The 15450-nt window shown below is 46.4% G+C and overlaps 2 protein-coding genes across 2 annotated transcripts; both read right to left on the bottom strand.

Annotated features, from left to right (window-relative positions):
* Positions 1-85: 85 nt before the first annotated feature.
* Positions 86-1631, bottom strand: CSUI_006304 (uncharacterized protein; the record flags this gene model as incomplete). Its single annotated transcript, XM_068066467.1, has 1 exon — positions 86-1631. A coding segment is annotated over exon 1 (432 nt), but the record flags the coding sequence as incomplete, so codon positions are not given.
* Positions 1632-3540: 1909 nt separating this feature from the next.
* On the bottom strand, positions 3541-14439 carry CSUI_006303 (peroxin-3). The gene has a single exon (XM_068066466.1). The coding sequence runs from the start codon at positions 12296-12298 to the stop codon at positions 7544-7546; it is 4755 nt and encodes a 1584-aa protein (XP_067921563.1). The 5' UTR covers positions 12299-14439; the 3' UTR covers positions 3541-7543.
* Between the last annotated feature and the right edge of the window lie 1011 nt (positions 14440-15450).

Here is a 15450-nt window from a genome sequence, read left to right as displayed (position 1 = left end):
AAGAGTGAAGTGTTTTCTCCTCATAGCAATCCGACTTCTCTTTCACGAGGAGGAGGAGGATTGAGGAGAAAACACTTCACTCTTTTGTAGGGAAGAGTGGTTTCGTGAAGGAGTTCTTGTTAGGACAGCTGTATGTGGTCGAGATGTTCCATTCCCTCCTATCTGTTTTAATCGAGACCGGATTTCATCTAGAGAGGGAGAAGAAGATGAACTTTTCTTATGTAAAGTATGATGACTGGTAGTATGACTATGTCCTCCTTTAACGAAGTGGTTTCCTCCTCCTCCTCCTGGTAGAGAAGTCTTCTGACTATCTACTGACAGGTTGGGGTCTACTGAACGATTCTCGTCTTTTCCTTCATCTCCTTCTCTAAGAAAAGATGTCCGAAGAGGTGTACTAGATGCTTTCTCCTCCGACAAAGATTTCTGTTTCATATCGAGACTCGTGATCGAAGAGGGGGGGAGAGATGAAGAAGAACACGAGTTCTTCATCTTGTTCACGATCTTCGCATCGACCTCCATGCGAATCAGACACACTCAAGCAGGGAGAAGAAAACCTTTCACCTCCTGTTTAAAAGAGGAAGAGGAGAAAGAACAACTCCCTCGCCAGGGATGTCTATGTGCCCCTGTGCTGTTGTCTATCCCGTTCTGTGTGTGAAGAAGACGGACACGAAAATGCTGGGGACGGCAGTAATAAGATAGCTGTTTCTCTTCTCTCCGGGAAAGTGTGTGGAAAAAGGAAGGAGAGGATGGAGATGGAGACACCAAGAGAAGCAGATGACAGAGAAGGACGGCTACGATGATGGTCGTGGTCAGATAGGAGATGATTCAGTAGAGACTTGAACACACCCCAAGTCCAGCAGACAACCTTTCCTTCCTTCTCTTTCTTTCCTCATGAGAAGGTGAGGAAAGAAGTTTGACGGGAATGATGAGTTGTTGAATGTGAGAGAAAAGATCCGAAGAGCTAGCTCATGGCGCCGCAGTCGACACGAAGAAAGAAGGAAAGCAGAGCTATGGACGACGGATGGCCTTCCTGTTGGCAAGGATGAGAAAGAGGCACGGCAAGAAAGAGAAGATGTGTGAAGAAAAAACGGGCGAAAAGAGAAAGAAAGGAGGGAGGGGAAAAAGAGGACGAGTCAGAAAGAGAAGCAACAGAAGCACCTCGAGGGAGAAGAGAAGAGAAAACGATCGAGAAGCTTCGATACCGACAAGAAAAAGGTAAAGATCACCCCCGAAGAAGATGACCCTGGACGGAAAAAGAAGGAAAAAAGAAGAGAAGGTTCATACGAGCGAAGAAATTTCATTGGAAAGGAGAAAGAAACAAAGAAGAAAGAGGAGAAAAAGAAAACGAAACCCAAGAACGCTTTGCATCTACGACCTCCCGGGATCCCGCTCTCGACGCTTTCTCCTCCTCATGCTCTTCTACCCGCTGGCTTGCTGTCATCTTCTTTTCACCCCCTTGAAGCTCTTCCTTTCTTTCAGATACGACGAAAATAGGAATCCCTGCCGAACACATCCGTCTCTCAGCAAGAAGAACAGCCGCCGAACCTACGTAGGAAGAACGCTAAAAAACCTCCTTAAGGCTTCCTAGAAACTTTTCTCAGCATCTTTCTCCTCTCTGCAGAATCTACCACACCTCTTGAAAGCTTCTCTTCACAACGGGACCGGTGGACAGAGCCGAAAGAGTGGAGAAAATAGAAATTTTTCTTCAAGAGAAACAAGGAAGCTCATCCTGCGAAGATAGCGATGAAGAAGCATCTTCACCCGTTCCCTGATACCGATTGATAGTTCCGGACTGACTGCGGCGCAGGTGCAGAAAGCGTCGCCAGTTATCTATCATAACTTCCAGGCAGCAGTGAGAGGAGAGCAAAAGAAGGCCAAGTATGAGAAGAAGATGAAGGAATGTTTGCTTCAAGAGAAGTTAGTTAGTCCGTAAAGGAGAGAGACAGACTTTGACCGGAGGTTTATCGGCATCCGCAGAGAAAAGATGCCAGCAAACGGCTGACGACGAACAGTTCTTTTCAGCAGGTCTTCTTGCTCTTGTTAACAAGAGACGGAACAAGAGAGTTTAGAAAGAGAAAAAGGAGGAAAATGCGGAAGGAGAAAAAGGAACGAAGGCCGTCCAGGACATGTAAAGAGGGAAGTCTTAGGTCAAGCTTCTTTGAAGCTAGAAAGAGAAGTCTTCAAATAAGTATTCTGACATTAGTTCGTTGATTTGCTGGACTTCAGAAGCATAGCAATGGTGACTAAAAGGACGAGAAGTGAATAGATTAAAACAGTGAGTATGAGAGACAGAGACGTTAATTATCTTAAGAGGGCTGGAGAGAGAAGGAAACGGATAACGGGGTCACGAGGATGCTGGTGGAGTGGTAAGGAGGGATAAGAGTTAAAGAAATTTCTCCCTCTCTCTCCCTTCACTTCTTTTTAAGGAAGAGAGACAGAACTTTCTCTGAAGGAAGGAGAAACACCTCAACGAAAACAGAAGAGAAACCTTGCTCTTGTCATAACACGGGAGGCTTTCTTACTGGAGAGACGGATGGGTCCAAGGTCCGGACCTACACGAGCCTCAGAAAAGTAGAGTATCTAGTCAGCGCGATGGAGACCGAGCAGCACGTACACGGAGAAACACACACCATGTCGGGGGTGAACGCCTCCCGAAAGGACCAAATCAGTTATACCACCAAGAAAAGAAGAAAACCTGGAAAGGCCCCCTTGGCTCTTGGATCTGTGGAAGGCATCTCACGGAGAGTTTAGGTTTTAGGATCTTTCAGCAGTGATGTGTTCGTATATTGATATTCACACGTGGCGAGGGGTGGGATCTCTAACCAAGAAGCCATGATCGGCTTACCTGGGAAAACAGTTTAGTCTCTCCTCATGTTTGGGAACATCTCGCAGTTACACAGACGGCTACATGACTTGAAACACGCTTTTTTTCCAGGGCTGTCCAAGAAAACAATTCAACATGATCGGTAAAGACAGATAGATGTACACTCCGCACGCTGCTGCTGTCAGTCGTGTTATCTTGAAGCTGGAGAGGGCTTCTATCGGCACTCGTAGTTCAAGACAAAGCATCACAGCAATTAGATCTACAGCAACTAGTACCCCTGTCACCTTTCATGGCGCTACAAACTGTCATGACTATCATTAGTGCAAGGTGAACCTTTGAAGAACTGGTGCTATTGTGGTTGAGGTAATTCTACTTCAGTCCTATTAGACTGTAGTAAGCGTGTCCTGTACGCTGTTCTTCCTTGAGGGTCTTGAGGGAAAATGTAGGACCAGTTGGGCTAGGGCCTGCGTTCTCTGCCCGTGCCACAAGATGAAATTCTGCTCTTCACTAAGGGAGACAAGCGTTCTCGATAAAAACGGCTCCTGATCTTTCCTTGATGGGAGTGCACTTTTCTCTGTGCTGAAAGGATCCAACCTAACTCTCATGAAAACAAGGACAATCGTAGGCCTCGAGCCGTGTATACGCTGTAGCAAGTTTCTTAGTCGCTTCGAGGCAACGCCACTGCTTCTTGTCGTTTCGTCGTTCTCCACCTTCATCTCCATGCGTCGCAACGTGATCAACAACCACGCCTCAGCAACTATCAAATCTGCAAGTTTCGGTTTGGTCATCCCCAACAATCACAATTGTATGTAGGATCCTACTGTCCAACAATAACAATTCTATGTACAGTCGTGAACCGCACTCGGCCCGAAACGCCTGAGATTCATACAGCAGAGAATCTTGGTCTACCGAGACACTGGGAGGGCACGCTGTTGTCCGTCAACAGGCCTTGGTCAATTGGACTCTCGGCCGACAACAGTGTGTTCCGCAGCGCGTCCCAGACTTGTCGACTGGCGGTAGACAGCTCGATGTCCAGCTCCAGATTCACAAGTCTTGTAGATGTAGGAGATTCTTCTCGGCTGGTGTTCTCCGACGATTCGCTAGTCGTTGCCACTTTCAATCACGGCTCGCTCCGGTTGCCTACACATGCTGCCTTGAAGTTCAATTTTCATATGCCTTCTGTGACTCTGCCGACTGCTTCAGAACCACGAGCACCGGCGTTGCGAAAGCCGTCCCTCGTCTCTCAGACACGTGATGGGCAAAAGGTTGCCAGCCACCACATGCCCTCTCAACATAGTCTGTCGCAGTTGACTTCCTCGTGCTTTCCTCTGTCATCCACGAGAAGACTCACATACTCCCGTCGGCGACAAATCCTTTGGACCTCGACAGGTCTTTGGAGAAGGGGAGAGCAACTTTACGATCTCGAGTCTGTTTATGGCCGACAACGCTTGCTTCGGGTTCCACTTTTTCGTGTGGCCCTGAGATGAGGGCTCCCGAAGCAGATGAGCCCGGCTCCGTGACTGCGAGAACAGCTCCAGTGTCCTCACGCTTCTGATCATGGACGAGAATGCCGCGGCCCTTGATTTCACTTCTCGGGGACTCTTAGAACGAAGCTCCACATGCACGGGCAATCCCGCGCTCGTCCGTGTGGAAGGCTCGCTGCACGTGAAATGCTCAAGCAGCACTACCGGCCTCGATTACAGATCCAGAGGGCCCAGACTTGCTCTTCAGCCACACTGCAACCGAAGCTCAATCCCAGTGAATCTACGTCTTCAGTCAGGCGCAAAAAGAAGTTCGCAATAAGCACCTTGGCCCCCCGGATGAACTCTCGCAGCATCACAGTCGTCTATCACTTACATCAGCCAGGTCGACGCAGGGGCGGAAGAGGGACTGACACTCACAGGACACATTCTGGCCATCATGGCGATTCCAAAGAGCCCCCTGAAGTGTCTCCAACCGAAAGACTTCATACATACCGCCTACCCAAGAGTTCTGGTTCACAATGTCGTGTAAGATTCGTTCCCATGACAACGCCTACTAGATTCCTCTCCCTAGCAGAGCAGGCCTCCGATGCCGAACCTCACTCCATTCACCTCACATGCATGTTGTCAAAATCAGCGTCGCACACTAAACTCAAGTATTTCCGTAGTCCTCGCCGGGGTCGCCCGAAGCTGGGTCCATCACGACGTTCTCCAAGTGCCAGCTGATATCTGTAGAAATCAAACCCGTTCCTTCTTTTCAGTCCACACACATCCGAGCGGGTTCTCCCTTCTCAGGAGACGAGACGCGGTACCTTGGGGCCTCCGAAGAAAACGCTGCCCACCGTCACGGTACCTTGTTCAGCAACGAGGAGGCGTTCTTTGTGTAGCGCTCCCTGTGTCAAAACTACCGTCTGTGTGCTTGGATCGGCTGTACCCCTCAGGAGTAGGATGGCGAGGCTTAGTCCGGACTGTGCTTCCGGGCTGGTGATGTAGCTCTCCCTGGTTTTTCTGAAGGTTCTTGACTGGCGCTGGTTGATCTCTTTATTGACCGTGACAAACATTCGCTCTTGGTCGTGTGTGAGAAAGACCTGGAAGGAGATTCTTGTGTTATGTGTCTATCATGCTACCCATTAAGAACTCCAAAAACAAGTGTCTTGCCACTCTTGGACTTCAGCAAGTAACGACCTGCCTTACTTGAAGTTTCCAGGAGTTATTTTACGGTCACAACAGTCGTCCCTACTACCTGAAGCGATCTTTATTATCCCCTATGCCAGCGCTCGCGCTACTTTACACAAGGAAAGTTACCTAGCATCAGCCAGTTACAATCTTTTTGCAGCCTGGGGCTTCCTCGGGCTTGACAACGTTCCTCCCCTAGTCTTTATAGAGCAATGACACGTTGTTGCTCCCACCACACGCTGGTGTCCCCTCTGACATTGCTACTGTCGAGTGGCGCTTGTCAGTTGTTTGGTCCCTCTTACTTCGTTTTCTTCCGATTTCTTGTGCCTCACCCAGGACTTCTTCAAGATTCTTTAATGTCTATTCAAAACCACTAGTATACGGAACATGTAGGACACTTAGATAGAGGAGTCAGGCAGGCACCCGGCGTCGCCGTTGTGATGGCAGATATGTGACTGGAAGGCCTTCTTTTGGCCGGGACTTTGAAGTGAACACATCATCTCGGTTCGAGACGAGAAACAGTCTAGAAAGATAGCAGCGTATACACCTGCATAGTTTCTATTATAGAGAACTGTGTCCGTCTTCTCGTACTCAAGGAAATCAGTCACTTGGCTGTAGACAGAGAAAACAAGGTAGGAAGCCAGACGACCCCAGCTCTTCTAAAGGTGTCAGGTTTCTCGTGTGGTCTTTCCGAGGCCCCCTCTCTGTGACCAGCCCCCCTCCCTGTAAGTGCTAACTCGCTTCGGTCTCATAACGCACGGCAATTAACTTTCAACAGACATTCTCTCACTGGTGTGAATTCTAGAGAATCTACCAGCAGGAAGGGGGGTGATGTGTCCGGTGCCTAAAAGTATGATAGATAGACAGATAGAAAGGTATAGAGAAAAACGATAGAGAGACTACAGATCAATAGATAGACTGAAGATAAAGAGACTTAAATAAAAGATACGAGATTGATTCACCATATAGAAAGAGCACATAATTCTTCGCGTTACTCGATTTGAACTATGTCCCTAGTATTGTCCTCCACTGCATGCCATCTTTAGTTACTTCTCTACCTAAGCACACTTCGACTTGCTTAGAAGGCGACGATGAATGTTTTCTCTTTCTCCACCTCTAAAATGAATTCCATCTATCACATCATAATACACATGTATCTGTACATACATCAAAGTGGATATATGTATACACACACATATCATGTCGACACACAAGACATATGTGTAGATATGAATATGTAACCCTGCACCAGGTGTGCACTCGAGAGTAAGAGAGATTTGATGTATTCTTCCTTTCCGTCTGTCTCTCTCCCTTGTTTTCGACTTTTCCCTTCATTCACTATAGATAGTCTCCCCGGTAGGCAAAACTTGTCAGTCCAGGTCTGTTTTCCAGGTGTACATACAGCTATAGACACGCTCCGAAGCACGGCATTGCATTCCTATCATGACCCGCGTCTAAGAAAAGAGAGAGAAAAAGAAAAGGAGGCCTCTCTCAATTCGTACTCTTTTCTCTGGTTCCCCTTCCCTTCATCTCGTCTTCTCTTCAATCTTATTCTTATCTCCTCGCCTTACAGATCACCTCTTCTAAACTGCAATCTTCCTTCTTCTGAGAAGAAGAGACATCTTCCTTATCTTCACTATCTAGACCTCCCAGGTGTCAACACCTGGTCTCCTCGACAACGCGAAAAGATGAATGCTCTCTTCAGTCTTCTTAGTGACCATGAGAAGAGACAAGGTTTGCTTGTCATCCTTCTCATTACATTCTCAGAGAGAGACTGATTTGTTCCTTCTATCTCGACTTGGCTCTCTCTCTATCTGCAGCTCACCCTCTGACGAGAAGAGTAGGTTCTCTCAAAACAGGACGCTCATCCCTACCGTGAACTTATACGACTTTCTTCAGAGAGAAAGAAACGTAAAGCCTCTATTATTCGGCTTGCCATTGACGCCTTCTTCGTATCATCTTTCTCTTCCGAACTAGAAAAAGAAGAGATACACCTAGGTAGATAGATGATAGAGAGGTATAGGTTCTCTCGCCCTCTCAGTTGAGAGATGGACTGTTCTGTTTATCTCATCTTCTCTCCCTTTCTTTCTTCTTCTTCTTCTCCTTTCTCTCTATTTGTCTCGCCTTCCTCTTTTTGTCGTTCTTTATCTTTTTCTCCTCCGCCTCCTCCGCTTTCTTTTGTCGTTCTATCATGGTCCCTACCGTTGTTATCTTTCATCGTCTTCTCATCTTCTCTCCTATCCGTTTCCTTCTCTCTCTCTTCCTCGTCATCTTCCCTGGAGGTGTAAGTGGCAAGAGAGTTGGAGAGATCACCTACCGCTGGGACATCTGCCCAACCATCGAGACTAGACAATCGACGACTTGAAGAGCCAGGCAGAAGAAGCGAATGAATGTCTGGAGGTGTACTTGAGCTGACAGGGGAGGAGGAAGAAAACGACGAGACCTCACAGTCTAAGAAGCCTTCATCGTCATCCTCTTCTTCTTCTTCCGTTCTTACCATCTGACTTGCTCCAGCAACATGCATCTTGGAAAGAAAGGATGTGTTCTTCTCTCGATTCTCATCTTTGATGTCTCCTCTCTCATGAGCAAGATTCTTCTCTTCCTTGTTTTCATTATGTCCTTGGGACGCATTCCCTTTCACGACAAGACTCTCTTCACTGTTCTTCTTCTTCTTTACTATCATCATCGTCCCTACAGTTCCATCTTTCTCTTCTTCTTCTTCTTCTTCTTCTTTCTCCTCCTTCTTCGGTTTCTCACCCCCGATGAGTTGGTGGCCTTCTCGTCTCTTCTCGACATTCTCTTCTTCTTCTCCTCTGTTTGTCGTTCTCTGAGAGAAACCAGCGCTTCCGTCCTCTACACTTGAACTTACCTCCTGTTGGCGATGTGTCTTCGATATCTCCTCTCTTTCTCTTGTTGAAAGGGAGACAGATGAATCTGCTGGCTCATGAAGGGGAACTTCCCTATGACTTTCATGATGTATGGTAGAAGACCTCTTAGATAAAACTTCTCTTAACTCTCCTCCTTCTTCTTCTTCTACCACTTTGGTTTCTGTCGATGTTGTGGATGAGAAAAAGCGGTTCTCTTTCTTTGATTCTTCTCCCCCACCGCTGACGTATACAGAGGATGAAGATGCTGAGGTAGACAAGAGGAATGACGAGGTGTTCTTCTTCCCCATCTTCTCGATCTCTTCTAGGTCTCCTGTTTTATCCGGAAATGCATGTTTCCCTACTTTCTCACTTCTAGACACGGAAGGAAGAGAGGATGGCTTCTCATCTTTTCTTCTTCTTCTTCTCGAAGGATCTCCATCTCCTATACTATCTTTTACCAACCTTAGATCTCGTCTTTCTCCTTCTTCTTCTTCTTTCTTCTTCTTCTCTCTTTCTTCTCTATCCTTGCTGGGTCTCCCTGACTCTCCTTCTCCCTCTTGTCTCATCTTTGCTCGCCTGCTATCAAGTCCATCGTTCTTCTTCTTCTCCTCCTCTATCTTCTTCTTTTTGTCACCTTCTTCTCCCTCTTTGTTCAAACCTCGATCATGTTCATCGCGTCGTCTTTCTGTCATCTCTTCGTCCTTTCGGACACCTTCACGCTGTCTCTTCTTTTCTTCTTCATCTTGTTCTTTTTCTTCTTCTTTTCTTCCTATTCTCCCCCTCTCTTCTTCTCCTCGTTCACCAGCCCTAGAAAGAAGATGCGAAGAATCACTTCTCTTTCCGTCTTCTCCAAACTTGCTCTTGACAGGACGACAGGACCTAGACGACGTCACCCTGGAGAGAATCGCTCGAGACTTTTTTCCTTTTGAGCTGACCATTCTCTGTTTCTCTTCTTTGGCAATAGTTAAGAAAGCTTCAACTCTCGCAGCCTCTCTTTCCGAATCGATGGGAAAGAACAACAGAGAGGAAAGCTGTTCGAGTTGAGGTAGAGTCGATAAGAGAGCCATGAGTTCACTATCCTTGTAAACATCATCTCTTTTTTCTTCTTTCTCTTCTTCTCTTTCTCTTTCTTCTTCTTGTTGTCGATCGTCATGTCTTTCTCTTCCCTCGTGACCTTCCTCAGTCTTATGGGTGTCTTCTTCCTCTTCTTTGCATCTACGTGATAGAGGGGCGCTTGAAAGAAGAAGTCCTGATTGGTCGCCTAGAACGATCCAATCCCCCAGCTGACAGAATCGACCAAAGCATCGAGCAAAAGGGAAGAAACATATATGAGAAAGAGACTTCTCTTCTACACCATAGTTCTTTTGTAGTGGAGAGGGAGAAGAATCCAAGACATGAGAGGGGGGCTGAGAAGTACCGGTACTTTTCTCTCTCGGGAGTTCTTCTCTCTCGATTCCTCGTATCGATCGAGTCTGGAGTTTGTCAGAAAAAGGTGACGTAGGAGGGTCATCTTGCCTACTTCTTGGGAAGTCGGAACTAGCGACAGCACCTCGATCTGTTGAAGAGGAAGGGGATACCTTGACGCTTTGAAGAGCATAAGTAGAAGACGATGTCGATACCCCCGAAGAAGAAGAAGACTGAGGAGGGGGAGGCGAGAGAGTCGCTACACCATTCTGTAAGAGAGAGAATTGAAGTCGTTCTACGAGCACCCATACTCCACCTGTTAAGGCTTCATGGACAGCAGAAGAAGCGATAGGAGATTCAAGAATATCTTGTGTTTCATTGAGAAGTAAACGAAGAAGATGCCTTCTAAAGGTAGAGGATGAACAGGAAGAATTCTGACCTTCTTCTTCTTCTTCAGCGTCACCCATAGAAGGAGAGGACTGAAGGGGAGGACAGGTCAGAGGGCGAGTATTCATGGAAGGAGTAGACTGACTATCGCAGGAAGTCTCACATCGTTCTTTCTCTTGTTCTTCCGCACTTCTTAAAGAAACAGAGGGTCCTTCTTCTTCTTTTTCACTATGGCTCTGATGTCTCGTATTCGCCGAGAAGTCGGTGGATATGAGAGAAGAGGAAGAAGGAGGAGATCTACCTGGTTCATATGCTCTGATACCTTGAGGCGATGTGATTGCACCCGTCAGAGATGAAAGTTCTTCTTCAATTTCTTTCATTGTCCTTTCCCAGATACTCTTTCTTCTATATCGCTTTGATAAGAATCGGCCTCCTGCCATATCTTCTTCTTTCTCTTCTTCGTCTTCTCCTCCTCCTGCTCCTATCTCTTCTTCATATCTTGTCTGAAACTTCACTCTCCGGATATCAAGAATCGATTCATCCATTGGGAGTAAAAGAGCTGCAAGACCTTGGGGAATGAAATCCCCTTTCTCTCGATCATCTTCTCTTTCCTCTTCTTTTGCACCTCTTTCACTTCTCTCACTCTTTACTTCTCCGTCTCTAAGGACCTGGGCTCTCGTCTTCTCTTCTTGCTTTCTTTGTCTCGCATGCTTTCTCCCATGATTCCTCTTGGTAAGATGATCTTGAGCTGCTCGTCTTTCTGCGCGATGGAGAATAAGTGCATGCGCTTTGAAAATAACTTCAAGGAGAAGATGAAAGAGCTGATGGGAAGAGACCACTTCCTCAGGCTGTATAGCACTTAGATAGTCTTCTGTCACTTCAAGAAAGGTGTCCACAACCGTGACCAAGGAATTAGCTGATCTTAGGAGGTATCGACAGCTCGTTAGAAACAAATAGTTCGCCTTCTCTCCTATCTCTTTACAAGAAGAAAAAGAAGAAGACGGTGAGAGATCGGCAACACGAGGCGACGAACCACCATGTCTCAAAAGAGAAGATGTCTCTTGATCCGAAGATCCTGGTGAAGCTTTCCATCTAGCTTCCCTACAATAGATAGAAGAAGAAGAGGGAGAAGAAGGAGATCTAGTAGAGTGATGAACTTCATTCTTAAAAGAGTCTCTACGAGTGGACTCGGAGATCTTCTCATTGTCCTTGTTTTCATCTCTTGAACTTCTTCTTGTTCTTCTTCTTCTCTCCTCCTCTTCTTCTTCTTCGCCCTCGCACGATGGACAGCCTTTCTGTCGTCTCCCATGGCTTTCGTCTTCTTCACGGAGTTGGTGGCCTACAATAAGGTTGACTTCGATACGATGGATGACGGCTAAGAGAATGAAGAGATAGAGGGACGTTAACGTCCGAGCAAAGACTTCTATCGACATTTCAAAGAAACACCTTCTTTTTCTCGCAGGGGACAATTTCCTTACAGACGCCGGATCTCGCAGGATAGCTGTATATTGATCAACAAAGAAAGAATCGCATATCACATGATGAAGAGGTGTACGTACACTCCAAATCGTCTTATCACAAACTTCTTGAACTTTCAAGAATTGGAGAGTTCTCTTCCATTCAATGGATTGGGAGATTCTTTTCAAAATGTCATCGATCTCTCCTCTGTCTCCTTCTTCTTGACTTCCTATCATGTTTCTTGTCTTAGAGCTCCCCTTCTTATCTTTCTCTTCCTTTCTTTCATTTCCAAAGAAAGAAGAAAAGAACGATGTTACTCGACTGGTCAAAGACCCACCATGATCATGAGAGGCTTCTTCTTCTTCTCCTCCTCCTCCTTCTCTTTCTTCTCTCTTTTCCTTGCCATTCTTTCCTTTCTTACTAAGGTCTGCCTCCTCAACAAGAACTCCATGCTTTCTTTTCTCTTCTTCCTCTTCTTTCTGTACGGCCTCTTTGATGTCCTCAGGATTCACACCTAGTAACTCGGCTAATAGACGGTCAAGCTCATCTGTGTCATTGACAATCTCTGAAAGATACTTATAGTGTACATACACCAGATTGCCCAGATATGCCACCCCAGCAGCTGCCGCAGCAGCTCCTCCTCCAACAAGAAGCTTCCATCGATGACGCTTCACAACGTTCCACGTTCGCCGTAGAAACATTGTGAAGGGCAAACGGCAGGAAGGATATTCGAAACACCAAATGCTAAATAGTTAACACGTCGGAGACCTTTACAGCGTCAACTAGAGTTGTTTACTGAGACACCTATCACTTCTTAGTGATACTTCTGAGCTTTCTGAACCTAGCTCACATGCCGCTTTGGTAACTCTACAAGAAGAAGTGAAAGGAGAGGGAGAAGGGGGGGAAGAAGAAGAAAAGGACGAGGAGGAAGAAGAAGACGAGCGTGAGGCGGGTAGTCAGGAAAGCAAAGAGAGAGAGAAAAGAAACAACGGAGGAGAGATTCAAACGGAAAGAAGAAGAAGAGAAGGGAGAGGAAGGCAAGAGAAAGTTTGGAGAGAAAGAGAAAGACGAGAAAGGGAGAGATGAACTGGATTATAGAGATACACAGAAAAGAAATAAAAGAGGCGAACAACTAGTGTACAAGATAGAGAGAAACCAAGGAAGTAATGATAGGGAAGCAGGAAAGAGGGAAAAAGAGAAAGAAAGTGAAAGAAGAAGAATCTGAAGATATGAAAACAAAAGAATCTAGACAAACAGACAGACAAGAAGCAGAAAAGCAAGGAGAAAAAGTCCAGACAATAGAACGGAGAGATGAATTTGAACAAGCCTGTCCGTCGCTGTGAGTTGTCCTTCCAGGTGTACATACACCCCAGAATGATACACTCGCCTAACACTCACTAGGCACCAGAGAAACAGGAAAGACCGGGCCGAAAGTAGATAAGAGAAAGATCAAATGAGAGAAGTAAAACAAAGAGGGGAAGAGGAACTCGAGAAACCTTGCACAAGTAGTAGAGAAACTGTTTACTCTACAACTGCCCCAAGGTCTCGCCGTCTTTGGAAAAGACGAGCCAAGAAACGACAAGAGAAAAAGGAATTATCCCCCACCTAAAGAGAACTGAAAAGCACACCATGAATTCTTTTCTTTCCGGCTTCGTCGTCTTTTCCTTCGCAAACTTCACCGTCTCCCGACTCGCTCGGACGCAGAAGAAAAAGAAAAAGAAGAAGCGAAAGAACTCCATGAAAAGAAGAAGGAAACGAGACTTCCTCCGAGCGCAAACATCTTTTGAAAGAGAAAAAAGAAGAGAAGGGAGGAGACATAAAGAGGAAAACGAAAACGAAGCAGATGTTCCTATTCGTGATCTTGTTTTAAATAGAAATTCCTCGCTCGAATAAACTGAATTTCTTCTTCATCCTTTCTCGTCCACCAAACTTTTGTCGCAGACGTTCTACGGAGAGAAGGAGATTCAGCAACAAAGAGGAGAAAACAGACAGTATGTTCTCAAGAGAGAAAGAAAGGTGTTTGGAGAGCTAGAGAAGTCGTCGATCGCAGAACTGACTGTACGCCCAGAAGGGAGAAGAGAAGAGAGGTTATGATCATTCACACAAAACAAACTACTCTTTGAGAGAAAGAGGGAGGCAATCCTTTACAATGAAAAGAAAAGTCCCCTCTGTTTCCTATCCTGTTCGAGAAGGGAAGACTCCTTCTCTTTACTACAGCCAGCATGATCCGCGAAGAAGGACTCGCTACTCCCAGCACACGTCACTATCGTCATCGAACCCCTACGTGCGGGTCTCAGAGGAGACGACATTTCAAGATCTTCGAGTTTTCTCCCGTTCATCTCTTTAAAATGGTATTCCTCTGATACAAAACAACTTTATCGCAGGCAAAAAGGTCATTCCACACGTCAAAAAGGGAAAGAAAAAGTCGACAGCAGTGAAAAGGCACGCCGCCTCTCCTTCTCATCGCGCCGTCTCCTCTTTTTGTCCCCCGTTCCCCGGTTCGCCTTCCCGGCTTTTCTCGTTCTCCCGGGGCCTCTTCTTCTCTCTCTCCCCCGTCTACGGAGAGAAGCAGAGGACTACAGCGGTGGGAGAAAATAGATGTTGGCGAGACTCATGATAGAAGAGTTTGAAGCGACAAGCCCGCGAGGAAAGTCAAAGCGATGATGTTTCTCTTTCTTTCTTGATACGCCTTCAGGAAAGTAGAGATCTCCTGCAAAAAGAAGAAAAGGAATGTACAGGTGCACAAGGATTTTTCTTCTTCAGCTCAAAACGACTCGCATTTCCTGTACACTGTAAAGTGAGAAGGAGGTTCCTTCTTCACTTGTGTGAGTCTTGTGGTAGCTAACAAGGATGACTCGAAGCGAGACAGAGACAGACAACGCTGGACTTTCGATCGATCACATCACTCGATCCTTCCTAGTAGACAAGAGGGAGACAGCAGACCTCCTGTCTCTATCTATTTCTCTACGCTTGGGGGATGGGGGAGGTGAGAGAGGTGGGGTGGTGGAGACACCACCACTACCGTGTGCAGCGCAGGAAAGGTTTCTCCAGTCCAGCAGAAAGCACGACCCTTCTACACACGGAATAAAACACTAGAGAGGAGAAAGCGTGATTTCTTCAATAGGAACAAACATGAAGAGAAAAGGAAAGAGTAGAAGAGACGAGAGGGATTCGAGAGAGCCCCCCTGGAACGGACGACGGCCGCATCGTCGATTGACAGGACATAACACACATGCAGCAAGAAATTGAGACTTGATCCACAGGATATGGGTCGGAGATCTTTCAATAAGAAGAGATTTCTTTCCTTTTCCTGGTATGTCCACCATGTCTTCCGTACTTTCTATCATAGACACGTCCCCGGCTCATGCAGATTCTCATCATCTTTGAAGAAAAAGAAGCTATTTTTTCTCCCTCACTTTCCCCCGCTTCTGTTGTGCTCCCCATTCGATCCCGAAGGTCCCTTTTCACGGAAAAAAGCCAGAGAAAGACATCTGGTTTCTTTAGCACACCCGGACTTCTTTGAGTCTTGATCCTTTCCCTTCATTCAACCACAAAGGAGGTCTTCATTCTCATCGCTATCCACCCTTAGCCTCTCTTCTTGCTTGCAAGACACAAGACATTCAGGCGCTTTCTTCCGCTCCTTCTCTGTCTTCTTCTTAATCTCCCTTGAAGTGATTTTCTTGAAGTGTCTGGATGGGGTACTTTGTCCAGCCAAGAGCTGCTTGTAGGAACACTGACACAGGGAACTAACTTAGTCCTTCTCCATAAGTCATTAGCTGCCCAGGAGTTTCCCTGAATCTGGGTGGTGAGACCTACTTACAAAATAGCCTTACGAAGTTTCAAAGAAAAGCAC

The sequence above is a fragment of the Cystoisospora suis genome (genome assembly GCF_002600585.1).
Source record: "Cystoisospora suis strain Wien I chromosome Unknown contig_3158, whole genome shotgun sequence".
In the NCBI taxonomy this organism is placed as follows: Eukaryota; Apicomplexa; class Conoidasida; order Eucoccidiorida; family Sarcocystidae; genus Cystoisospora; species Cystoisospora suis.
The sequence above is the reverse complement of the archived record's forward strand: the minus strand, read 5'-3'. Positions and strand labels throughout refer to the sequence as shown.

Excerpts from the sequence above, each read along its gene's own strand:
- CSUI_006303 (XM_068066466.1), bottom strand. The coding sequence starts at position 12,298 with ATGTTTCTACGGCGAACGTGGAACGTTGTGAAGCGTCATCGATGGAAG.